At 39.1% G+C, this 25,964-nt stretch overlaps 1 protein-coding gene across 9 annotated transcripts in view; it reads left to right on the top strand.

The window, feature by feature from the left end:
- The first annotated feature begins 243 nt into the window (after positions 1–243).
- TARBP1 (TAR (HIV-1) RNA binding protein 1) overlaps positions 244–25,964 on the top strand; it is an 84,475-nt gene continuing 58,754 nt past the window's right edge. For 4 of the 9 annotated variants that reach the window (XM_070614658.1, XM_070614675.1, XM_070614668.1 and 1 more), the window contains exons 1-10: positions 250–1,224; positions 6,618–6,715; positions 8,161–8,230; positions 10,613–10,761; positions 12,117–12,169; positions 13,862–13,959; positions 16,701–16,836; positions 17,420–17,516; positions 18,673–18,762; positions 24,039–24,180. In XM_070614658.1, the coding sequence (XP_070470759.1) occupies positions 288–1,224; positions 6,618–6,715; positions 8,161–8,230; positions 10,613–10,761; positions 12,117–12,169; positions 13,862–13,959; positions 16,701–16,836; positions 17,420–17,516; positions 18,673–18,762; positions 24,039–24,180 (1,870 nt within the window). In that variant the 5' untranslated portion in view covers positions 250–287. Of the gene's footprint in view, positions 1,225–6,617; positions 6,716–8,160; positions 8,231–10,612; positions 10,762–12,116; positions 12,170–13,861; positions 13,960–16,700; positions 16,837–17,419; positions 17,517–18,672; positions 18,763–24,038; positions 24,181–25,964 lie in introns of all 9 variants that reach the window. The other 5 variants (XR_011538692.1, XR_011538691.1, XR_011538686.1 and 2 more) reach the window with 3 other exon arrangements.

Here is a 25,964-nt window from a genome sequence, read left to right on the forward strand (position 1 = left end):
CTCCAATCAGGAATAGATGGAGTTGGTGTAGGTACTACATTAACATTTAAGGAGGGCCTCCTTCCTTCTAAAAATCAGTAACGGACAGGGCGAGGGACATCAGGTTCCAGGTACAGCTGCTGGAATGGGGCCAAAGCACGCAGAACTGGGCGCTGGACCAGGCCGAGCGCCCCCTCCCAGCGGGCGCGCGACCGGGCCAGCCGCGCACGCGCACGCACTCGCGCACGCACTCGCGCACGCCGGCGCCTTCCTGTGGGCGCGTGGTGGCGGCGGCGCGCGCGCGACAAATGGAGTGGGTGCTCGCAGAAGCGCTGCTCTCGCAGAGCCGGGACCCCAGGGTCCTGCTCGGCGCGCTGTGCCGCGGGGAGGCGTCCGCGGAGCGCGTGGAGACGCTGCGCTTTCTTCTGCAGCGACTAGAGGATGAGGCAGCGCGCGGCGGGGACGCGGGCGCGCTCCCGGAGGCGGCGCGCGAGGTCGCCGCCGGGTACCTGGTGCCGCTGTTGCGGGGCCTGCGCGGGCGCCCCGCGGGCGGCTCCGAACCTGGCCCGCCGGGCCGCCAGCGCCGGCGCGTGCTGAGGGCGGCGGGCGCGGCCCTGCGCTCGTGCGCCCGCCTGGCCGGGGGCCCTCAGCTGGCTGCCGCGCTGGCGGAGGAGGCGCTGCGCGACCTGCTCGCCGTGTGGCCGGCGTCCGGCCTCGAGGGGGCCGTGGAGGTGCTGGCGGCCGTCGGGCCCTGCCTGCGGCCGTGTGAGGACGGGCCGCTGCTGCAGCGGGTAGCGGAGGCCGCCCTGGCCGTGGCGCTGGGTGGGCACGGGGACGGGGACGAGGCCGGGCCCGCCGAGGACGCGGCGGCGCTGGTGGCCGGGCGGCTGCTGCCGGCGCTGGGTCAGTGCGGCGGGGCGGCGCTGAGGGCCGTGTGGGGCGGGCTGGTGGCGCCCGGGATGCCCTCGGGGCCGGGTCGCGTCGGGCCGAAGCTGCTGGTGCTGAGCGCCCTGGCCGAGAAGCTGCTGCCCGAGCCCGGTGCGGACGGCGGCCCGGGCGCGCGCGAGGCGGGCCCGGACGCGCGGCGCTGCGGGCGCTTCTGGAGGACGGTGCAGGCGGGGCTGGGCCGCGCCGAGGATGCTCTGACGCGCAAGCGGGCGCGCTACCTGCTGCAGCGGGCGGTGGAGGTGTCGGCGGAGCTGGGGGCCGACTGCGCCTGCGCCTGCGCCCCCCAGGAAGGAAACGGTACTTGCCTCTTTGCCCCCCAGCGTGACCTTACTTGGCTTTCCGAAAGGGAGGGCTGCTTCCGAAAACCAGCTCCTGGGGTCGTCTCCGCGATCCGTACCCAGTTTGGTTCTTCCCCTGGTCCCCATAAAGCCTGAAAACCTTCTCGAGGGAGTGACACAAATCACCGCAGCTGAGAACAGTCTGCGTTTCCTAACCTTTCTGACCCGGGACGGGGTGAAATGCTGCATCCATGGGGTAATTTAGGAACATGCCTGAGCCCACGCAGGATTCTCCAGACCAAATGTGCACTCTGTCGTGTTAGGTCCATTCTAATAGAAAAGAAGAGTTAACTTCCATCAAATTAGAAGAAAAAATTATTTTCCTGTACTGACCAGTGAAGTGAGTCTTGAGTGTTAGAATTCTGTCATAGAACCCATCACGTTCTTTTGAAATTTCCCTTGGTAATTCTCTTAGGAGCAGAATTTTCTAATACTTGTTAAACAAATGGTCCTTAAGTTGAACTTTTGAGGATGTTTTTGCCATTGATTTGATAGCGTCAAATTTTAAATAATATATATATATATTTTACATTTTGAGTTTGTGCTTCCTCCTACAGAACAAGAGTAGATGAAATAGCAAGGCCTTCCTTCAATTTGGTGTTACTATTGATTGGTGAAAGTACACTTCAGTCATCTTAAATTCATTTTTGAGCTATCAAAGTCCAAAATGGATTGATTCAAAATTATCTCAATAGGTAGAAAATTTTTACTCTCTCAACCGTGTCTGTCTCTTTATTACCGGGAAAGGATTTTTGTTTGGGTGAAGTTGTGAGTAGATGAGATTTTCGTATAACTTTAAAACATTACATAGTAAATATTTTTAACAGTTCACAATGGGTGATCATCCAATGAGAGTTTTCACTGGAGAACACTTTAAAAATTACTGAAGTTAAACTCATTTGTTTTAGGGTCAGTCATTCTGCAGAGTTTTAAAGATAAGCAATAGTCTTTCCATGGTTGCCCCCTCATTTCCTCCTTTTCAGAGAACAAACACTTTTACTTCTTTTAGGTGATTATTTTGATATTTACCCCTGTGTCTTGAAATAATCTAGTTATTACACAAAATCCATTGTCCTAGTTAGAATTTTGGTTAAATATGAGTTCAGTGTTTACAAAGTTATGACTATGAAAATACTGTTCACAGGTGATCAATGTAGTAAACTATGATTATTTTTTTCTTCCTGCCAGTTTTTCCTAGAATTATGTTATTTTAATATTTGTTTGGTTCTCTGTATACTTATCGCTAATTCAGTCCCAAATTCTGAGCTAGTTGTCTAAATATTTACTGTACGGAGTCAGATCATCAGGTATTTTGTAAATTTTCCTGAAGAAGTCTCTCCTGGGGTCCTTTTACAAGCTCAGCCTGGTGCAAAGCTAACATTCTTAGATCTGCCTTCACCATCATCCTGCAGGTTTCCTTCACCTGGGTCCTGCGTTGGAGCTCTTGTTTCCTGGAGTTCATATCTTCCTCTTTTTTGGTTTACTCACTTGTTTTGGTGTAGTGCACTTTCTAATAGTTTCCTGAGATAAAGTTTTTTAAGATGCTGCGTGTCTGATGATTCCATCAAAGGATCCTTTATATCTGATATGTTTTTATTTCTATCGTTGCCATTTGACATTTTTTAATAATTTCCATCTCCTGAAAATCCCCATCTGTTCATACATGTTGTCTACCTTTTCCATTAGGTCCTTTAACATATTAATCATAGTTATGTACAAGTCTATACCTGGACCATCTCTAAGTTTGGTTTTGTTTTCTGTTTTATCTCTTGGCAGTGGGGTCATTTTTTCCAGTAGAGTCTAAAGTAAATATTTATGCCTAGAGATAGGCACTCCTCCTCTTCTGTTAGACTATTAGTGTTGGGGGTTAAGTGACTCTACAGTTGAGCTAGATTTGGATTTTGTGGTTGCTGTAGTTATTGGTTGTTGCTGCCTTATGTTTAGTGTGAAGCGTGGAGTACCTAAAGCTTTTTCTCAGTGTTGTAATTTTTCTCAAGCTGTTGATGCCAGTGCCACAGGGGGCTTCTTCCTCAGAAGAACATGCCGTTATCCTTCTCTCTGGGGTGGACTGCTGATGTTTTGACTTGGTGCCAGGCTTGAGACAGAGGTGGAGGGAGGAGGGGGCCTTTTTCATTTCTTCTACTCCACCCTCTGCTTAGGGCCCGTGTGCCTGACCCTCAGGATTCATTCAAGCTTTTTCCATCTCTTCTCTCTCTCCAGTGCCACATAACATCTGCCTCCTACTTAGGGAAGGATTTGGAGTTTTCTCACCCTCTCCTCTGGTGGCTGCATTTGCTTGTAGGTCTTGGGAGCTGGTTTCCTGCCCTCCCCCAGCAGCGGCAGACCTGCTTGGTATCAGGGAAGGGAACTGGTCATGAGAGGGGTTCCTCATGTCAGTGTGGGATGGGGGCAGCAGGTTTTCTGTCCATCCCCTAGAGGCAGCCACCTTTTGCTGGTATCAGGGTGGGGACAAGGGTACGGGTGTGGGAGGGTTTCCTCTAGCTGGGGGCAGACAGCTTTGGCCTCCTGTCAGAGAAGGGTCCAGGGTGTAGGCAGGCTTGGCAGTTGGTCACCACCTTGTACTCCTGTGGGGCATGGATGGGCTTCTCCAGTTAGTCCTACTGCCTTCTTGAACCTAGGTGGGCCCTCCAACCTAGGTGATCTCTGCCCTGCCCACAGTCTTTCTTGACAGCGCCTGGGGAGGCCTGAGGAAAAGATCTGGTGAGTGAGTGTGGACTCCCTTGGGGTTCCCTGGGTTACTAAGCTGTCAAACTGGCCCACACTTGCCCTTCAAAAACTTGTCAAGGGGCTGGCCCGGTGGTGCGGCAGTTAAGTGTGCACGTTCCGCTTCTCGGTGGCCCCGGGTTCGCTGGTTCGGATCCCGGGTGCGGACATGGCACCACTTGGCACGCCATGCTGCAGTAGGCGTCCTACATATAAAGTAGAGGAAGATGGGCATGGATGTTAGCTCAGGGCCAGGCTTCCTCAGCAAAAAAGTGGAGGACTGGCAGTAGTTAGCTCAGGGCTAATCTTCCTCAAACAAAAACCAAAAACAAACAAAAAACCTGTCAAAATTTCGTTGCTTTTTTTAACAGCTTTTTTGGTGACCACCTCTTCCTCCTGTGCTCGGCCAGTGCTGGAACAGTTTGTGTGTCCCATCTATTCTTGCAGAGGCTTTCTGCCCTTGGAATTCAGATCACCTGGTTGCATAGTGACCTTAGCCCAAAAAAGGTTAGAATTTTGTAGATTATCCAGCTTTTTCTCCTTGGTAGTATGGCAGTAATGTTTTCTTGTGGCTTTCTACACCCCAAGACGAAGCCGAGACCAAGCAGGTCTAAATGCCTTTATTTTGCCCTCATGTTTTTTTTTTTTAAAGGTGTGCTTTTTGGTGAGGAAGAGTGGCCCTGAGCTAATATCTGTTGCCGATCTTCTTTTTTTTCCTCCCCAAAGCCCCGGTACGTAGGTGTATGTCCTAGTTGTAAGTCATTCTAGTTCTTCTATGTGGGATGCTGCCACAGCATGGCTTGATGAGCAGTGTGTAGGTCTGTGTCCAGGATCCAAACCAGTGAACCCCTGGCCACCAAAGCCAAGTGATCAAACTTAACCGCTCAGCCATGGGCCTAGCACCCTGCCCTCACATTTGATGGATGGTTTGATTGGGGATTCTAGCTTGGGAAACATTTCCATTCAAAATTTTGAAGGCATCGAACTGTTGTCTTAGAAGCTAGAGCTTCCGTTGTTGCTGTTGAGAAGTCTGAAACCGTTCCGAGTTGTGTTTGTTTCTATGTGATCTGTTTCTTCATGAAGGTTTGTGGGGTCTGTGTCCTGAGCGTTCTGGAAGTTCACAGTTTTGGCACGGCTCTGTTTTCATCCTTGTGCTGGGCACTTGGTGGACCTATTCAATCTGGAAATCATGTTCTTTGGTTCTGGGAACTTTTCTTGAATTCCTTTGGTTTCCTCCCTTCCTTTTTGCTTTCTGTTCTCTTTTAGGATATTGAACCTCCCGGACTGGTCATCAAAGCATCTTTTCTCTCCCATTTTCTACGACTTTGTGTTTTTGCTCTATTTCTTGAGTGATTTCCTCAACTGTTTTCCCAGTCCTTTCTTTGAGTTTCTTGTTTTTGCTATCAAATTTTTATTCTCATGAGATCTTTTTTGTTCTTGGAGTGTCCCCTTTTTAATAGTATCCTGTTCTTATATCATAACTGCACTATCTTTTCGTATCTCCCTTTGAGATATAAGTGAAAGTTTTTTTTTTTTCTTTTTTAGATTTTCTTCTTCCTGCCTAGTTTTGTTTTCTCCAAATTTCCTTTTCTGTTGTTGTTATTTTGGTCTTCATCTTTAATATAGAGGTTTCCCAGGTGTCTGGTGATCCTTAGACACCTGTTTATATTTGAGAATATGGAACCAAAAGTCAGGTTTAAAGCTTTGTGCTCGTCGACTGTGAACTTCACTGTAAGGTGATCTGGCCAAGCCATTTCATTGGGTAATCTCTGATGTAAGTATTTTCAGGTCTTTCCTTCTGGGCTGGCCAGATTCCACAGAGATCTTCCAATCTTCTGCTGGATAGTGAAGGCCTGGTCAGCGTTCTGAGATGTGAGGGGCTAAGATGGTGGTGGAGGCAGGGAGAAGGGGGTCTCAGCACCCAAGGTGCATACATGCTCACTTAATCCCCATTTTCATATGGTGCTCTCCCCTGACTTCAGCTGGATCCAACGCATCTCAGTCCAGAGACCCACTATTTTACCTTCTCCAGAGAGTACATTCCAGTCTTTCCTGTTCAGAGCCCAGGAAGGGGCATCTGGGGATCTGTTTCTTAAACACACTGAACAAATTCTCTTTAGCCTCACTTTTCCCCTCTGCTTACAGAAGTAACCTCTGCTGCCAGTTCCTGAGGTTGGGGGGACTTTGCAGTGTAAATCAAATTTTTTCTTGTGCCCCCTTACTAATATTCACTTTCTTGAGTCTGCTTGGTTTTCATCTGATTTTCAGATTCTAAATTTCATTGCTGCTGTCCACTCCCCAGTTTTCGCCATTCTTGTGGGCTTTTGCCTTTTAAAAAATCCTTTACAGATAGAGTAAGGTTCTTAGGGAGAGAAAGTCGAGTTTATATGTTCATATCTGTCATTCTTACCCAGAACTCCAAAGCAGTAATCTTAATTAAAAAAAAAAAAAATCCCCTTTGAGATTCTTGTTAGCCCAAGCCTCCTGTCCAGCTTTGATGCAGGGCGCCGTCCATTATTAGAGATTACAGCATTTGGTAATAGTGGCATAATTTAAGAACTACTATTGTTAACAAATTTATGAAATTTTCAAAAGGAAGTACTAATTTTCCATTTTAAACCATATCAGGCCCAAGTCTGTTTTGGTGGTCCGACAAGAAAAAAGATGAGCTTCTAAAGTTTTGGGAAAACTATATTTTAATTATGGAAACTCTAGAAGGAAATCAGGTAAGTGTTTTCATATTTTAACACATCCTACCTGCATGCAGTTTTTTTCCAAACGTTCCGTGAAAGCAATGCAAAAAGACCAACTTGGATATAGCATAAGAGAACACAAGTGTACTTTGTTTTCTGCCATAAATGCAATTTAAAATTGAATGTCAACTCAGGAAATTAAAGAATACCTTCAATTGACTTAAATTATCTTTCAAAGAATTTGTTCTTACTTGATTTTCCCTTCCCCATTTACTTCTAAAGTCTTAGTTTTTAGTTTCTCGCCGTTATGATTAATTTCTACAGAAATACGCACTTTTAGGAAAATTTTACTTAAAGCAATTCTGAGGTAAATTAAGTACATAGTTGCCCTTTAATTTTGTAGATTTTCTTGCCTTTTTTTAGTTTTTACATCTGTGCATACCTGGTCCTGAGAATGGACACTTGAAAAATCGTTTTCAGTTGACTTTGAATTTTTTTTTATAGAATGATGGAATTTTTAAGTTGAGAGGAATCTCTTAAGATTACCTAACCTAGTTCAGTTGTTCTCAAACTTGAGCATTCGTTAGAATCACCCAGGTTGCTCGTTAGAGTATAAATTGCTGGGTCTGGGCCCCACAGTTCCTGAGTGAGTAGGTCTGAGGTGGGGCCTGAGAATTCAGGTATTTTACAAGTTCCCAGGTGATGCTTAAGCTGCTGTTCTAGGACCACGCTAGGAGGACCCCTGGTGTATGGGATCCCGGTCTGTAAGCTGCAGACCACTAAGAGGCGGGCAGTCTGTGGAGTCATTGTGAGGTGTCAGTCCACATGTGCACCGAGTGCTGTTTGGGCACTGAAATAAAGAATTGCTCATATGTGTTAAATGTATGTCATGCAAGGATGAGGAGTAAATAAAAAGCATTTCTAAACTCAAATAAGCTTTTATGATTTTCCCTAATCAATAGATCCGTAAGACTTCCAGTATTTATTTAGAAACTCTGATTTGCCTATATTTGAAGGATATATAAATTAGACTCTGTAGCAGAGGTATCTGCAACGTAGTCTAAGTAGTGTGAAGAACATTGAACTCTGAACTGGCTCTCCGTCTGAATGTGTGACCTTGTACAACTTGAGTAACTAGAGAAAATATTTCAGTATTTTTTCCTCCTTGTAATATATTAGTATTATCAACTCTATCTACTTTCCAGGACGATTGAGGATTACGTGATGTAATTTATGATATTTACTATATAAATGTAACGTTACTATAACTGTATTCAAGGTTATGTTCATTAGCTTTGCCACACTCAGTCTTACATACCTGAATTTATATGATTTAAAAACTGGAAGAATCAGGCACCTTCTGCATATTTTTCATGAGTGGGGAACAGAAAGGTGACTGTTACATAAATAGATGAAAATTCCCTTGAGTTTTTAAAAGTGAATTTTAATTTCATAAGGTTTTTTGCTTTTGTTTTCAGATACATGTTATAAAGCCGGTTTTACCAAAGCTGAACAGTCTGTTTGAATGTGCAGTGTCAGAGGGAAACGGTAATGATTGCTTCTATTTTTTTAATGACATTTATAGGTTTATCCCCTTGATTTCATAACTAACTCTTGTTCATTGTAGAAAACTTGGAAAAACCATAAAAATATAAAGAAGAAAATATAAATCTGTTGCCAGCAAGAGAACAGCTGCTAATATTCCGGATACATACCTTCTAGATTGATTGTTCAAATGCATTTACCTATATCCTTAAAAACTCATTGAGAACATAATTTTAAATGGCTACAGAGTTTTCTATAATTCAGAGGTAGGGTTAATTTTCTAAGTTTTTGATTGTGGGACATTCCAAACTTCGACAGAAGAAGAGCGTGTATGACAAACCCCGTCAGTCAGCTTCAGCAGTGACCAGCTCGTGGCCAGCCTGTTTCTTATATCATACCCATCCACTCCCGCTGCCTCCCCACTAAATGATTTAGAAGCACATCCCTAGACAGCATATCCTTTCATCTGTAATTAGTTCAGGATAGAAATATCTCAAAAGATAAGGACTCTTTGGTAATGTTTTAATAATGGTGTAGTCTACATTTTTAGTAACAGCACGTTGGTGTGAATATATATTTTAACTGCTTTCCACTTTTATTCTCTTAATATATCTGTTTCATTGTTAAAGTTACTTGTTTTTGGGTTTCACTTGTTGTTCTGTGTCTTGGAAGAGACAATTCCAAGACATAGTTTTAAATATAGTTTTTAAGCCTTTAATCAGTACCATATTATGAGAGCTTTTTAAGAGAAATAAAATGGAACTGGAGCTTCCTAAAGTTGCTTTATGAAATTAAGTTTAGATCAATGAAACAGCTAAACACAGGCTAACAGTGTTTTGTATTCATATGAGTGATAAAATGCTGTATTATCATGCTTACGGATGAGAGGTAACCTAGGTAAATGGGTTTTAGTGCTTACTGCAGATAATTACAACTTTAATAGTTTGATCCCTTAGGATTTGAGCTGTGTTCAGCTGATTGCTCTGGTTTTCTGATACACTGGGATTTTTCACATACAGTAAGAATCTATAGTCCTACCTGGGGCTAGAATTTAATTGAATCCTGTTGTGACTTCACTTATGCATTTAGTCTTAAAATCATTCTCTTACTACCACATTTTGCCCACAGCTCTTGACAAACCAAATCAAATAGCAGTGACAGATTTCGAAAAATTACCATTGCCAAAGAACTGAACAAGCATGTTGGTATAAATTACAAATAATGGACCAATTTATTTATAGAATGCCGTGAGTTAACAATGCTGAATATATTTTTTTCTAATAGAATTAAAGGATATTTCAAAAGATTAAAAAATCTCTAAGGTACATATTTATTTCATTTATTGTTTTGTCACTCATTTGTATATTTACTTAATAGATATTTACTTAATGTCCAATATATTCTAAGCACTGGGAATGAAGTGGTGAGACACATGTACTGTTTTTCACTTGATTTTTGTCTGTATTCTGTGAAAAAATAGTTTTGACTATAAGTTCTATGAGGGCAACAAACAAGGGGCTGAAGTGGAGTAGACAGTGAGTGGCGCCATGCCTTAGAGAGGGTGGTCAGGCGAGGGCTTCTTGGGAGTGACAGCAGAGCTCAGGGCTGAGCAGTCAGCACCGTGTGCAGACGCCTGAGGTGGGCACACTCTGTGAGGTGGAGGACCAGGAGGACCAGTGTGGCACAGCGTAGTGGGTGTGGGAGGGTGGGTAAGGTCACAGTAGTTGTCAGGGTCGGTTCATACCTTGTTTGGATTTTATTCGAAGAGCTGTGAGAAGCCATTCAAGGGTTTTAAGCAGAGGAGTGACAGTTTCAGATTTCTGTATGAAAAATGGACTGAAGTAGCATCAGAAAAGAATTGGTTGAAATCACCCCCAATCTAAAGTTCCAACCTGTGTTCGTGGGGTAGTATTTAATTTTCGTACACTGTAGCAGCTATAATATTTGCTTGCAGTCTTTCTAAACGAAACTCTCTGAATATGGAATACTGAATACTGAAGTTGTTTTGGTTGTTCAGTAATTAAACACCCTTGGGTGTGATTAAAAACAAACTCACTATTTTTTTTGTGAGGAAGATTGGCCCTGAGCTAACATCTGTGCCAATCTTCCTCTGTTTTTTCGTATGTGGGGTGCTGCCACAGCATGGCTTGATGAGTGATGTGTAGGTCCATGCCTGGTAGCCAAACCTGTGAACCCTGGGCCACCAAAGTGGAGTGCACGAACTTAACCACTACACCACCAGGCCCCCAAAACAAACTCATTTTTGTAGTGTTATAATGACCTTAAGGTGTCTGGTGTATATGTATTTGTTTGTGAATATATAGTCTATATGTAGCAACCGTAATGTGAGAATCAAATGTCAGCATTACATGTTTATTTCCACAGGATGTTGGCTCTTTCACCCATCTTGGCATATGTGTATTTATAAAAGAATGTTTGAAAGTGAAAATAAAATCCTGACTAAAGAAGGTGTTATCCATTTTTTGGAGCTGTATGAAACAAAGGTTCTTCCATTTTCACCAGAACTTTCTGAGGTAAGGACAGCCTCTCTTTTCCCTTGCTCCCTTTGTCAAAAGATGAGAGGTAAAGGCATTTGTTGTATCGTGTGTGATCTTCAAAAAAAATACACTGGGACTCCATCATAATAGCAGTAACATTTTATAGATTTGGATACAATAGACCCTACTTCTCTAGACCTAGCTGTGGTATTTGGAAAAAGCTTCCTGTAACTGTAGTTTGTTGACAAGCTGCCTGCATCGCTACCATTATGAAAAAGTAGTTCTTGGATATCGGTATTCTAAATGATGTGAGTCAAGAGCGTGGAAACTGATGTAGAAGCTTGTTAGTGATGCTGTTTCCACAGCTGTGCGTCACTGAATTATTCCTGCTTGATTAGTGATGCTCCTCCCCTGGTTCTGAGTCAGTGAATTGTTACCTACTATATTAAGCAAGGTTGCCTTTTGAACTATATTTATTAGCATCTCTGTTTCCATTCGTCGTAAATCACACCAGGCAAAGAGATTGAGAATTATAGCAGTGATTTTAAGTTTTATATTGTGCCATGATCACTTAGGTGTAGTAATTCATCTCTCGTTTAGAGGTAACCTAAGTAAACTTCCCTAGTTGTCTGACTACGTACTATTTATTTTCTTTTTCTTTTCTTTCTTTTTTTTTTTTTTTGAGGAAGATTAGCCCTGAGCTAACATCTGCCAATCCTCCTCTTTTTGCTGAGGAAGATTGGCCCTGAGCTAACATTCGTGCCCATCTTCCTCTGCTTTATATGTGGGACACCTGCCACAGCATGGCCTGACAAGTGGTGCCATGTCTGCACCCGGTATCTGAACTGATGAACCCTGGGCCACTAAAGTGCAACGTGTGAACTTAATGGCTGAGCCACCGGGCTAGCCCTGTGCTATCTATTTTGATATGCATCATTTTTCTACATTCTCCTATCCTTCCTGCACTTCCTTTAAGCTTGCTTTTTTGACCACTGTCTATTTTTTGAAGATATATTTTTTACCCCTTTATCTTCCAGGCATAGGGACTTAAATTTTCTCTTGAGTGTATTTTTATTTTTCCTTTGTTACTAGCTTTATTTTTCACTCTGTGTTCCTTCTTTGGGTCCTTTCTTCCTTCTTGACCCAACATGAACTCTCTTCTTAGTATTCCACAAGTTTTTATCAGATGGGAAAATTCTATACTTATTTTGTCATTCTGGTGGAATTAAGGTACCCTCCAGGACTATCATAAATTAAGGTACAGCGTGAGAGATCACCTTTGCTTATGATAGCTCTGCTGCAGCCCTGTGTAGGATGTGCAGTTAGGCCAAGCTGACTTTTCAAAATTGCAGTTACAACTTAATATGAAATACTTCTTTTTTTTTTTTTAGTTTATTATTGGACCGTTAATGGATGCCCTTTCAGAGAGCTCTCTCTATAGCAGGTAAACAAATGTGTTATTTAGCAGCAATGCAGTAATATGTATTTGATGTATAAATTTAACATGTGTATGAAATATTACCAGATTGTTTAATGAATTTGGTACATAATAGATGCTGCCTAATAGACATTCAACTTTTTCTTGCCGTGTAGTCCTTTCTGTGTTTGTTATTCTTCTTGCCTTTCTTGCCTTAGTTGTATCAAGAATTCCTTCTTTTTTCCTCTTCTTGTTTTCCTTCCTGCCTTGAACTCTCCCGTTCTTGGGCTTTAGAGAGTCTCTCTCACATAGCTTACTTTCTTCTTACTCCTGATTTCTGCCCTCTTGGAAATTGTAGTGACTTTGGCTAACCAACACTTTAAACTTTGTTTTCCTTTTTCTTTTGACTGTTAATTTTGACTGACAGAAAAGTTGTGAGAATAATACAAAGAATTCCTATTTACCTTTTGTCCACATTCCCCAAATGTTAATGTTTTACCACATTTGCTTAATCATTGTCTCCTTCCCTGTGTGTGTGTGTACATCTGTTTCTTAGCTCTGTCTGCTGAGCAGACTTACCAATCTGTACCTGTTTTAGTGTCTGTCCGTCCATCCATCCATCCATATTAAAAACCATGAGTTCACACCAGTACCTCCAGCTCCAGTCCTGTACCATGCGGTTCGTTCTGATTTTCCCCTTTCCATACCTGACGGGGCTGCCATTCTCCATAGCGCATTGCCTACTTGCAGCCTGTAACCTTTGAAAAAGTTGACAGTGAGAAGAGTGTCAGTATTGGGCCTTAGCCTCATTTTTTGGGAGCATTATCTGTACTCTTGAATTATATCTTCAAAAGTTTCCTCTCCTTATGAAATTGTCTTTCTAGTATTGATTAAATTTATGCTTGCAAGTCTTCTGTTTGGTATATCTCTAAGCAGAAAAAGAACCTCCCACCGCCAGTTTCTTTAAAATTTTTAAATTAGTCTGTGCAAAGTTTTATTACTATTTAGTCATGTTTAATCCAAAAGGGCATAGCGGTGCTTATTTGCCAATTATTTTAGTTTTCCAATAACTCATTACTATTGAGTAGTTTTCTGAAGCAATTAGACAGCTGGAGAGCAGTAAAACCAACTTGGTGCTTTCTAAAAGAGTTGACAAACACATTTATTATGACATGCCTTCAGTTTTCCAGCTCTCTAACGTGCTCAATTAACAGATAATGTTCCTGGCAGAAGCGTATAGCAGAAAAAAAGTGACTTTAGTAGATGTTAACAGTTAAATGCTCTTGGAAAAGTAATTTATTATGAATATATGTCTTCCTATGAATGTTATTTCTTTTATTTAATACCTAAAGATTTAAAACCATTGCATTATATGTTGGAAACAATGAAATATAATTTAAAACGATCGTTTATAGACTTTTTTTCATGATACTATTTAGCAAGATTCATGTATGTGTGTCACGGATAGTATCATAAAAAGGAAATCCAGGCCTCCTTCGTGTAGCACGATACTTACACATGTCTGTTTTTCTAGAAGATCCTGATTTTTGTAATCAGAAGGATCCTCAGAATTTTACTGAAGAAGAAAATGCAGGTTCAGAAAAACATGATGATCTTATTGTTTTGTTGTTGACAGACTTTTGGGCCGTTGTCCATTTAGTTTCAGTTTAATTATTTACAAGTAGATTTTAACTATTTTTCTCCCCTCTTTGTCTGTAGGTCCCCAGGCCAGCTGATAGGAAGTGGTTCTCCATTGGGATTGAAATTACAGAAGTTTTTAGTCACGTTTATTTCCCTTCTTCCAGAAGAAATAAAGAGTAGGTGTCAGTAAAGGGTTTATTTAAGAAATTTATTTGCTTAAAAAATTTTTTTATTTTTAGTATATTGGTTATAAGCACCATCCTATGACTATTATAATCAATATTATCAAAGTAGTTTCCTTTTTCCATGATGTGCAAGTTTTGTCAGAGTTATACAAATGTCCACTGTGATTAAGTACACACTTTTGCCTTTGTATATAACGTATTACCAGTATTGGCATGGGTAGCATGGAAACAGTTTTAGAATGTGTGCTATAGTTTGCCATCTTTTCTAATTATCTCTATTCACTTTCAGAAATTAATAAAAATGGGTTAAAAAAAGAAAACCTGGGTTTAGGAAAAAGTTGTAAACAGAATATCCATTGTGGCAAAGTTGTGCCTTTATAGATATTGACTTAGAAAGATAAAAAGAAAAATATACTTGCCTTATGTAAGACCTTGTGTCCTAAAAGTATCCACTTTTTCAGATTGGGTCTTTGTTTTTTTTCTCTTAAGTTGGTAAGCAAAGCACAAAACCAGTGTTGTTTGGTTTGCTGAGCAGCAGAAAGAACTACTCTACTTTCTAAGTCCTTTTTTTACTTATGTGACTTATAAAGTGAGCGTGGGTATAAAATATGTATTTTTTTCTTTTGCGTTTAATCTGCAAATAGGGTGAAATGATGACCAATGGCAATATTTATTCAAAAGTCAGGAAAGAAAGCAAAAAGATGGTCAGTGTATCATGACTTTAGATTTATAGAATATTGATTGTTTTGATTCCTTTAGAAAATTAGGGGGCTGGCCACCGTGGCGGAGTAGTTAAGTTCGCCTGCTCTGCTTCTGGGTGGCCTAGGGTTTCACTGGTTTGGATCCTGGGCATGGACGTGGCACTGCTCGTCAGGTTATGCTGAGGCAGCGTTCCACATGCCACAACTAGAAGGACCCACAACTAAAATATACAACTATGTACTGGGGGGACTTAGGGAGAAAAAAAAAAAGATTGGCAACAGTTGTTAGCTCAGGTGCCAATCTTTAAAAAAAAAAGGAAATTAGTTAATGGAGACGATAACTGTCAGAGCTGTTCTTCAGTTTGGTAGAATTCTGAGTTTAAGCAGTGTGGGGATTGTTTGCCGACCATGTTGGCTGGTCCCAGTTGGTTGGCCCAGCAGTGTGAGTGAGATGTAGTGTAGCGCCCCCTACAGGTGAGTACCTGGTGTTTGTGGCCCAGGGCACGACACCTAGTAGACGCTTGTAAATGTGCTGAATAAATGTGAAATGGATGCTTGGCTGTTGCCATCTTCCTTGTGTCATGAGTGAGGTGTTAGGAGAAAGATGGGAACTTAATTAGAGCAACAGAAGAGAGGGCAGGTAAAATGTTTACTCAGTTTTTACTTAGTGGTTCTTTCAGTCAACAATTTCCAGTGAATATCTTAATGTATCTAGGTTTGTGCTAGGTGCTTTGGAAGATATAAAATACATTTAATACCCTTTCAGGGGCTTGCAAGGATTGCCTAAAAGTCATTCTACAGTTATAATCTGAGGAAACAGACATTTTCACTAACTGCATGATTTGAGGGTCCTTAAGAAATCCCATTAGCAGAGAAGGCAGAACAGAGCCCCATCTCTTTGAATCTCAAAATAGAAAAATAAGTTATAGTGGTTAGATCCAGAATAGATAAGAAATAGCCTACAAGAAAGATCTAATATTAATTTAAGCAGATACCAGAGGCCAGTTACCATCAGTATGTCTTATCCTGTTTTTCTTTAACATCTCCAACAGAAGAATGGCTTCTAAGAGTAAAAATTTACTTTTTGCCTTATCTTCTTTCTTTTTGATATAGCTTCCTGGTTATCAGAATCTCTAAAATGTAGTAGAATACTTATCTTACTAAATCGGAATTAAGTTGAAATAACGTTGATTTTTTTCAACAGCTTTGTTGAGATATAATTCACATACTGCAAAATTTATGCTTTTAAAGTGTTCATCATTGGTTCTTAGTATATTCATAAAGTTGTACAACCATCACCACTGTCTAATTCCAGAATATTTTCGTCATCCCAAAAGGAAACTCCATGCCCATTAGTAATCATTTCTCATTCTCCTTCCCACTAGCTCCTGTCAGCCACTAAGCTACTGTCTGTCTCTTTAGATTTGCCTATTTTAGACATTTCATGTAAATGGAATTTTATGTGGGCTTTTATTTTATATCTGGATTTTTTCACTTAGGATGGTGTTTTTAGGATTTGTCCATGTTGTGGCATGAATCAATATTTCAGTCCTTTTTATGGCTGAATAATATTTCACTGTATAGATATTTCACATTTTATTTATCCATTCTTCCATTGTAGACCTTTGGATTATTTCCACTTTTGACTGTTATGAATGATGCTGCTATGAATATTCACATACAAGGTTTTGTGTGAACATATGCTTTTGGTTCTCTTGAGTACGCACCTAGGAGTGCAATTCTTGGCTCATATGGTAACTCTCTGTTTCACTTTTAGAGGAGCTACCCAACGGTTTTCCACACTGGCCACACCATTTTACATTCCCGCCATCAATGTATGAGGGTCCTGATTTCTTCCCATCCTTGTCAACACTTGTTATTGTCTGTCCTTTTGATTATAGCCATCTTAGTGGGTGTGAAGTTATATCTCATGGTTTTTGATTTGTGTCTCCCTACCTAATGACTAATGACATTGAGTATCTTTTCCTGTGCTTATTGGCAACAATGATATTTTAAAACTTTTTCTTTCAGGTAGTTTCCTATTGAGGTTTATTCAGAAGATGACAAGTAGACATTGGTGTGCCATCCCCATTTTGTTTCTGTCTAAGGCTTTGGCAAGTGTGCCAAGATGTAAAGCCCTGGGAATCGAAGGGCTTCTTGCTCTCAGGTAATTTACTCTGTGTGTGTTTGTGTGGTTATTTGCTACAGCTTTCCATCAGTAAATTTTGTTTTCCCTTCTGCTTTAATTTATAGTGAGTGGTTTTTGTTAACATTAGCATTAGGATTTTTGAGCTCTTAATTTTATATAAAAAATGTAAATTTTAAAAAGTGTATTATTCATATATTGAACTTACTTTCTTTTATGAATTAGTAATTTAAATATGTGCCATAATACATGCTATTGGATTTTGACCACTTTAAGGCCAATAAGTTTTTTTATTACATTGATATGTAGAAAATTAGAGATAAAATATCAAACAGTAATATTCATTATAAAGTAGTTCCAAAAAGATAAAATTCTTACTTTAAAATTATCTTCATTTATAGTCTTTTCATTTTTAAAAGAGATTTGTTTCATATTAAAATTGAGCTTTACTGGAGACCTTAATGGAGAATAATAACTTTGAAATTCTACTGACAGTGACTTCCTGCATTAGAAATTGTAGATACACATCAGCCTGTCAGTAATTGCAAATTAGCAGCATTGTCTTTGGGAACATGGAAATACATTTTTCATTTTTCGATGTCAGGGATGTCCTTCAGTGTACTATGATCACGCACCAGATTCTGTTGAGAGGGGCGGCTCAGTGCTACCTTCTTCAGACAGCAATGAATTTGGTAGATGTGGTAAGTTTATCTTTTTTACTCATGGTAGTTCAATTTGCAAGTCTATCTTAGTGAGTGGGTGTACAAAAAGGAGTCAACATAGCAGGTTAGTGATGTTGTCGTTAGAAAGCCCTGCTTAGAAGGTTAGCACTTGGCTGGCATCTGGGAACTTGGAGTTTGGGTGGGTTCCCACTGTCCTGACTACAGACTCACTGAGCCTGAAGTGTGTATAGAAACAGCGTGGTTTATGCTGAACGCCTGCTTTCCTCTGGGAGGTTGCAGTTTTGGTAGGTGCCCTGCAGAGGGTGGCTGTGTGACCAGCTCCCAAGAGAAAAACCCCAGCGTGCTGAGTCCCTAATGAGATTCCCCGGTGGACAGCGCTTTGCATGCTGCTGGGGAACTGAGCGCATCCTGGGTGACTCCACTGGGAGGGCACTCTCGGAAGCTTTGCCTGGTTTCCTTTACTTTTTCCACACATCTCCAGTAAGCTGACATCAAGGAGTATATACTATCTTTATTCTGTGTTTTTTCCAGAGCCCCAGTAATGCTATTGCTGAGAACAGGGGTCAGCAAACTTTTTCTGTGAAGGCCGCATTACTATATATTTTAGGCTTTTTGAGTCATGTGGTCTCTGTCACAACTACTCAAAAGCAGCCATAGGCAGTTTATAAATAAATGGGCATGGCTGTGTTCAAATAAACTTGATTTACAAAACAAGCTGTGCGTGGTTTTGCCAACCCCTGGCCTAGAGCAAGATAATTCAAGAGGTACAACTTAAGGGAATGAAAAGACTCAGGTGCTTTTCTTAAGGCAGGGGTCATTTTTGTGGTGTTGAAAAGAAAGAATCACTTTTGGTTTAAGTAGTAGGTAATTTCTTATGGAATATTTTTGTCCTTCTTTTAGATTGTGACCAGCTTCTCTTTAAGATAGTAACCTTGATTTTAAGGAAAATAGGTTTATAAAATAATCATCATTTTATACAATATGTTGGTTGTTTGTAATCAATATCTTCATTTTAAAAGTTGAATAATATTTTCTTTTTAAAAAGTAGCTTTCCTTTTATCTAATTTCCTACTTTAAATAGTATACTAGATTGATTTTACAGTGATTTTATTTTATTCAGTTAAAAATTTTAAAATGAGTAATTTTTTGAAACTGCCCTGTCCCCCTCCCCCAGGAGAAAGTGTCACTTTCTGACATCTCAACTTTTCTCATGTCTCTGAGACAAGAGGAGTCCTTGGGACGAGGAACTTCATTGTGGACAGAGGTGAGATTGAAAATAATTTAATGATAAGATCTTTGAAAACTTTATAAAAAATTGTTTTCTACTTGAATTCATTACTAGTGATTTATGTAAAATATAGTGATTGCTTTGTTATCTATCAACATAGATTTTTTAAAATTGTGTTTGTGCTTTGAGTGCACCTAACTAATAATGCTGCTAAGATTCTCATGAAGAAGTGGGAGAGAGGAAATGTTTGGGATAGAGAGAGACCTATTTAGAAGAGAAGATACTGCTGGTGGGCAGATCTCGATTATGGATGAGATATATTAGGAATAATGATGTTAGACTCAAAAACAGTAACACAGTCCTCCTCTTTCTCTTTTTTCCTGTCACTTAACGGCACTTTCATCTACCCAATTGCCCATGCCTGACATTTCGATAATTTGTAATTCTTCCTGACTTTATGCATCTAATTCACCATAAAATCCTAAATGTCTTTCTTTTCTCCAGCCATTGCTCTAGTGGAGACCCTCTGCTAGTGCTCCTTCCACTGCGATGACTTCTTCCTTGTTGATACCTGTCTCTGAGCTCGCTGCCTCTGCCTCACCCCCACGTCAGGGCCTTAAAGTCCGATTATGGGCTAGCGATGCTGCTGTGCTCCGTGGGGCTCTTCCATGGTCCACTTCTCCTTTTTTGTTTTGTTTTAAACCGTGCAACTCAATTCATTCTACTGATTTTCACTCTTATCCATTATAAACTTGGTTGAATTCTAATCTGTGTCCTCTATAGGTTATATATTTTTTGAGGACGGAAACCCTTTTTCTTTTACTTTGCATTTCTCCAGTATCTAAGAGATCTCTGTGGCTAGGGATGTGATTATTTCTTTTAGAAGGCCATGCTGGCTATATATGCAAGAGAGAAATCAGACTGGCCTGTGTTAAAATAATTCAGGCATAAAATAATGAGAGCTTAGAGTAGAGTAATGGCAGAGGGAGTAAGAACGGGCACATTTGGGCCTCTCAAAATTAGATTTTCGTTTTATTTTCTTGATCGTAATGCATCTAATTATGTGGAATCTGAAAAATACAGAACCATATAAAGAAAATGAAAATCACCTGTAATGCCTACCGTCAAATCTGTACTTTTTGGTTTAATTTTTAATTTTTTGAATATATAGATGTTCTCACTCTTTCTCACTATATGTATGTATATTTAAAATCATACATTAATATATATGATGTTTCTAAACAAAATAAAGATCATAGTGTTTTGAATTTATTTTTCATCTTCATATACATTTGAGCATTTTAGCATGTTGCTAAATAATTCTCTAATATGTGATATTTAAAAATTCAGTTGATTAAATATTTTATAATTTGTTTAATCAGTTCCTTTTGTTGGACTTTTGTTTCAAATCTTATTTCATCTCTATGTACTGCTAAAATATAAGGACTTTAAAGAGTCTAAAAAGTAGGCCCTGGGGCTGCCCTGGTGGCATAGTGGTTAAAGTTGCGCTCTGTTTCATTGGCTCAGGGTTTGCAGGTTCAGATCCCGGGCATGGACCTAGCACTGCTTGTCAAGCCACGCTGTGGCAGCATCCCACATAAAGTAGATGAAGACTGACAAATGTTAGCTCAGCAAAAATCTTCCTCAAGCAAAGAGAGGAAGATTGGCAACAGATGTTAACTCAATGCCAATCTTCCTCACCAAAAAAAGGCCCTTATCACACCTAAGAATGTTAACAATAATTTCTTGATTTCAGATATTCGGTGTTTAAATTTCTCCAGATGTCCAGTAAATGTTTTTCTGCTTGTTCTTTGCATTTTGTTTGTTCAAATAGCTAGTTTTGTTCAAGTATCCAAATAAGGTCTGTTCATTGCATTGATATGTATAGTTTGTAAGTTATGGTTAATCCATCTGGAATTTATTTTGGTATATGGTATGAGCTGTGTGGTTTAAATGAAAACATGCATGTAAAAATGTTTCAGACTATGCATAGCCCATATCAAATGTAACTATCTACTCCTAGTCTTCTCTTTCTGCCTAGGTTTAATGAGCCAGACGTTTGTTTTATTGTTTACTTGTTTTTAAGGAGCCAGCCCTTATGTTTCTTTATTTGTTCCACTTAATTTTTCAGTTAATTCGTTAATATCTGTTTTCATCTCTTTTTTCTTTTACTTTCTTATGCTATGTTTTGCTTATCTCTTAAGGTCTTGGATTCATTTATTGAAAATTGTTGTACAGCTTCCACACACCAGGCTCTGTGCTAAGAGTTGGGAATACAATAGTCAGCAAAATAACCATGGCCGCTGTCCTCAGGATGCTTCTGTGGTCTGGTGGTTTGGAGTTGAACCCAAACTTTGATTCTTTTTGTTTGTTTAATAATAAAAGCACTTATATATATGTATATGTATCTTAGTGTAGATTTGGCTATATTCTACAGCTTTTGCTATGCAGTAATATTCTCCTTATTATTGTGTAAATCCCTATGTATGATGCTGAATCATATAAAATTGTTGATATTCAGTCATTTGTTAAGCTATAGAAATGGCAATTTCATATAGCTCAACATAAATAATTTTTTAAATTAATAGAATTTATGTTTTAGAGCAGTTTTATGTTTGTAGAACAATTGAACAGAAAGCACAGAGCTCATATATACCCCTCACCACACCCCTCCTCTCCCCACAGTTGCCCCTGTTATGAACATCTTGCATTAACTGTGTTACATTTGTTACAGTTGAAGAGCCAATATTCATACATTATTATTAACTAACGTCCATAGTTTACATTAGGGTTCACTCTTTGCCTTGTATGGTATATGGGCTTTGACAAATGTATAGTGACATGTATCCACCATTACAGTATTGTACAGAATAGTTTCACTGCCCTAAAAATCCCTGGGTTCCACGTATTCGTCTCTCTCTTCTCTTGCTCTTCCCAAACTCCTGGCAACCACGGATATTTTCACTGCCTCCATAGTTTTCCCTTTTCCAAAATGTCATATAGTTGGAATCATACAGTATGTGGCCTTTTCAGACTGGTTTCTTTCACTTAGTAATATGCATTTAAGGTTCCTCCATGTCTTTCATGGCTTGATAGCTCGTTTCTTTTTATCACTGAGTAACGTTCCATTGTCTAGATGTACCATTGTTTATCCATTCACCTGCTGAAGGACATCTTGGTTGCTTTTAAGTCCTGGCAATTATAAAGCTGCTATAAACATTCACATACAGGTTTTTATGTGGAAATAACTCTTCAACTCATTTTAGTAAATATCAAGGAGCACAGTTGCTAGGTTGTATGGTAAGAGTATGTTTAGTTTTTTAAGAAACTGCCAAATTGTCTTCCAAAGTGGTTGTACCATTTTGTGGTCCCACCAGCAATGAATGGAGTTCCTCTTGCTCCGCATGCTCTCCAGCCTTTGGTGTTGTCAGTGTTCCAGACTTTGGCCTTTGTCATAGGTGTGTAGTGGTATCTCATTGTTGTTTTAATTTGCATTTCCCTGATGACATATGATGTAAAGCATCTTTTCAGGTGCTTATTTGCCATCTGTATATCTTCTTTGGGGAGGTATCTGTAAAGACCTTTTGCCCGTCTTTTAATTTGATTGTTTATTTTCTTACTGTTAAGTTTTAAGAGTTCTTTGCTGGAATAATCAGTCCTTTATCAGATATCTTTTGCAAATATTTTCTTCCAGTCTGTGGCTTGTCTTTTCACTCTCTTGACAATGTCCAAATAGACTTTTGAGATTTGAATTTCAATGAGAAATTGAGGGAACTGTCTACCAGAGACTGCTAGTTAGAGTTAGGTCCCATTTTTATTCATAAGTCTGATATGAAATGTCTGATGGGAAAACATTTTGAATATTGTGACAGATTTGATAGAGGGAAAAAATCATATGAATTGCAGTTCATTTGTCAGTTGTTTGGTATAATAGGATTGTGGTTATGGAAATAAAGGATTTGGAAACCTCACTTATTTTGTAGTAATAATTAAGAAGTTTAGTTTGGCCAGTTTGAGAGGAATATAAAGAAAAAATATAAAATGTTGAAAGATAAATACTGGCCGACCTCACTATTAGGCAAATTGTGTATTTTAAGATTATCCGACTTGATAAAGACCTGTACAAACAACTCCCTTTAGTGTTATTGAACTGCTCATTCATTGGTACCTATGGGATGTCAGTTTTAGTCCTGACTCATTCATTCATTCATCATCCATTCATCAATTCTGTCTTTGGTCAAGCGATATATTATTATTTTGTTCCTTATATGTAATTTTGGATGATGTTAATGGATGTAAAAAATATTTTTGAAAAAATTCTTACTTTTTAGAAAGACTCACTTCATAATAACTTCATATTTAAATTTATGTATTGAATTTACACATTAAGAGATATATTGTAAAAACAATTTGAGAACATAGTTAGATTTCCAAACAAAATTTACAGTTGCATGTGATCAAAGATCAATTCTGTAAAAGTCTGTGGCTTTTAGTTTTGTAAATCTTCTATAAGATGTAGTGAAGAAGGACGAGGACAGTATTTCTCTTTTAAATTAATATATTTTAAAATGCATATATAATAGGAAATAAACTTGTGAGGAGGATAGGAACTTTAATTATAACCTATTTCAAATTATCTTCAAAATAAATATATCCTTGTTTTAGTATATGAAACTGGAATGAATTTTAACTTAAGATAGTAATTTGTTTTGCATAATGTTATTTTTCATAGAGATGTTCTTTAGAATACCTTATCAAAAATGTGCATTTTAGGGGCCAGCCCCATGGCTGAGTAGTTAAGTTCTCGAGCTCTGCTTTGGTGGCATCACTCATCAGGCCACGCTGAGGCGGCGTCCCACATGACACAACTGGAAGGACCCACAACTAAAATAATACAACTATGTACCGGGGGTATTTGGGGAGAAAAATCAAAAAAGAAAAGAAGATTGGCAACAATTGTTAGCTCGGGGGCCAATCTTTAAGAAGAAAAAAAAATGTGCATTTTATATTACCTACTTTAAAAATTCTTGCCTGTTAATGAAGTTTACAAATTCCTTGAGGGAGATTAGAAGACACTCATGTATACATACGTACATAGACACACGTAGACATATATGTATTACATACACATATTTTTTTCTGTCTGCGCTGTCTGTGGAACTCAGTCATGACAATAAATGTTTTATCACTTTGTTGTATTCAATCATTTAAATTCAGTTTATTGTGGAAGAAAGAATATTAGGTTAGAGAAATTAGAAACCCTTTGTTCAGTTAGGTTTTTAAAATAAAGTAATAACTACTTTCTTTTCTAGCTCTGTGATTGGTTGCGTGTTAATGAAGGCTGTTTTAGGCGACTCTCAACTTGTAGCTCCACTGGACTCAGTGAAACAGCCTCTTTAAATGCTTACGTCAGGAACCTCGTTCAAGAGTATGTTAAGTCGCCTGCTTGGGAAAGTAAGTCTGAAATCATTCTTATAGATTGATATAACCAAAATATTTTCAAAGAACTTTTGGCTAGTTTTTCAGATCAAGATATAGGTTTAACCAAATGTGTGCCTATTTGCTGTGAATGTGAATGATGTGAATAACGGAATGTAAAAATAGTGTTTCCTAATTTGTACTTTATCTGTTCCAGGACTTGAAATTTTAAACTATTTTACATGTTTTAAGAAACTCGCAAGTTGCCGGAGTAGGAATTAGACACATAAATTGATTATTCCACAGTTACTGAGTCTTTGTGGGCTGGATGTTGCAGGTGTGGTTTTGGAGCCTCTGTAGTGGAAATATTGATAAATAAATGTGTTTATCTTTTGTTTTCAAAGCATTGCATTTAGTGTGAACTGATTTTGAAAAGGAATTTTAGAGAAAAATTATATTTGTAAGGATGATTTTGTTAGTTTTTTCTTTTTACCAGATACTTAGCAAAGAGCAATTTTGCGCCTTCTTTGGGGAACTATGTAAGACTGCGTGAGGGAAGAACTATCAGCAGATTCATTAATTAGGATTCTTTTTACATTTCTAATGCTTCCTCTTCATTACAGGCATTAGTGATAATTTGGGTAAATTGCATCTTTGAATTTAATGTGCCTTAAATCTCCTGGCTTTGTCTCAGACCAAGTCATTTCCCGTGACTGATTTCTCTAGTCTGATCATGGAATAAGTCTTAAATGATCAGATAATTATCCTTCCAGAAGACTTGAGTTTCTCTGTTCTTCCTTCTTCGAGCATTTCTCTTTTGTATTTTATTCCCTCTGCTGTCTAGTGAGTTTTATGTGCTGTTACTTGGGAGATTGTTTTGTTAGGCCTATAGAAGTAAATAAAATGTAGTCATTACTAGAGTAAACATAGATTAGACTCCCTAAAATATCTATAGAACTTGTTGTATAATTCAGAGTATGTAACAGCATCAGATCTGATTAAATTACTCGAAATTGGTTGAAACAAGATTTTTGGAGTTTCTCCTTTAACACTTCTAGGACTTAAAATATACAATTTAATGTAATATGCTATTTTAAGTTTTTAAAAAACTGATTTCAAGTACAAAGGAGACATTTGTGTGTGCGCACTTAAGATTTTTGTTTTGACTTTTAATGCCCTTGACTAAGTGCCTTTATAAAATTACTGGTCAGTTTTCAGAACAAGTTAATAAATTCCAAACCAAGCATTATTTCGCGTGAGTTTTTGAGCATAAAATACATAAAATATTCAAATTTGTTTTTATATAAAGACTCATCAGCCAAAACACTATTTTCAATCAGATTCTGCATCTAAAGTAGCTTTTTCTTTGGGTTTTGACATGGAACAGATAGTTTTTACACTATTTATTAAGCAAACATATATCAAATATTTTCTGAGTGCCAGGTATCGGAGTTACAGAGATAAAAGGTAGACGTCTGCCCTCAGAGAGAGCATGATGTAGCACTGGATGTGTGTGTATATATGTGCGTGTATATATCATGTGTATGGTATGTAAAACAACAAAACAAAGCAATAACAAAAACCACACAAAACCAACATCATCAACAAACAAAAATGTTGAAGAGCTTTCAGAGCAGGCTTTCTGAAATGGAGAAAGTGAGACATCATTTGGAAACAGCAGAAAAGGCTTGTCAAAGCTTAGAAGTGCCAAGATCAACCATAGAGTAAAATATATTTGGAGAAATTTATACTTAAGTCGGACAATCCATCATAAAGGGTGTTGTTGTATATAGATTTTGTAGTTAAATGATGTGCCTGCT

Source organism: Equus przewalskii, chromosome 1, assembly GCF_037783145.1.
Source record: "Equus przewalskii isolate Varuska chromosome 1, EquPr2, whole genome shotgun sequence".
Taxonomy (NCBI): Eukaryota; Metazoa; Chordata; class Mammalia; order Perissodactyla; family Equidae; genus Equus; species Equus przewalskii.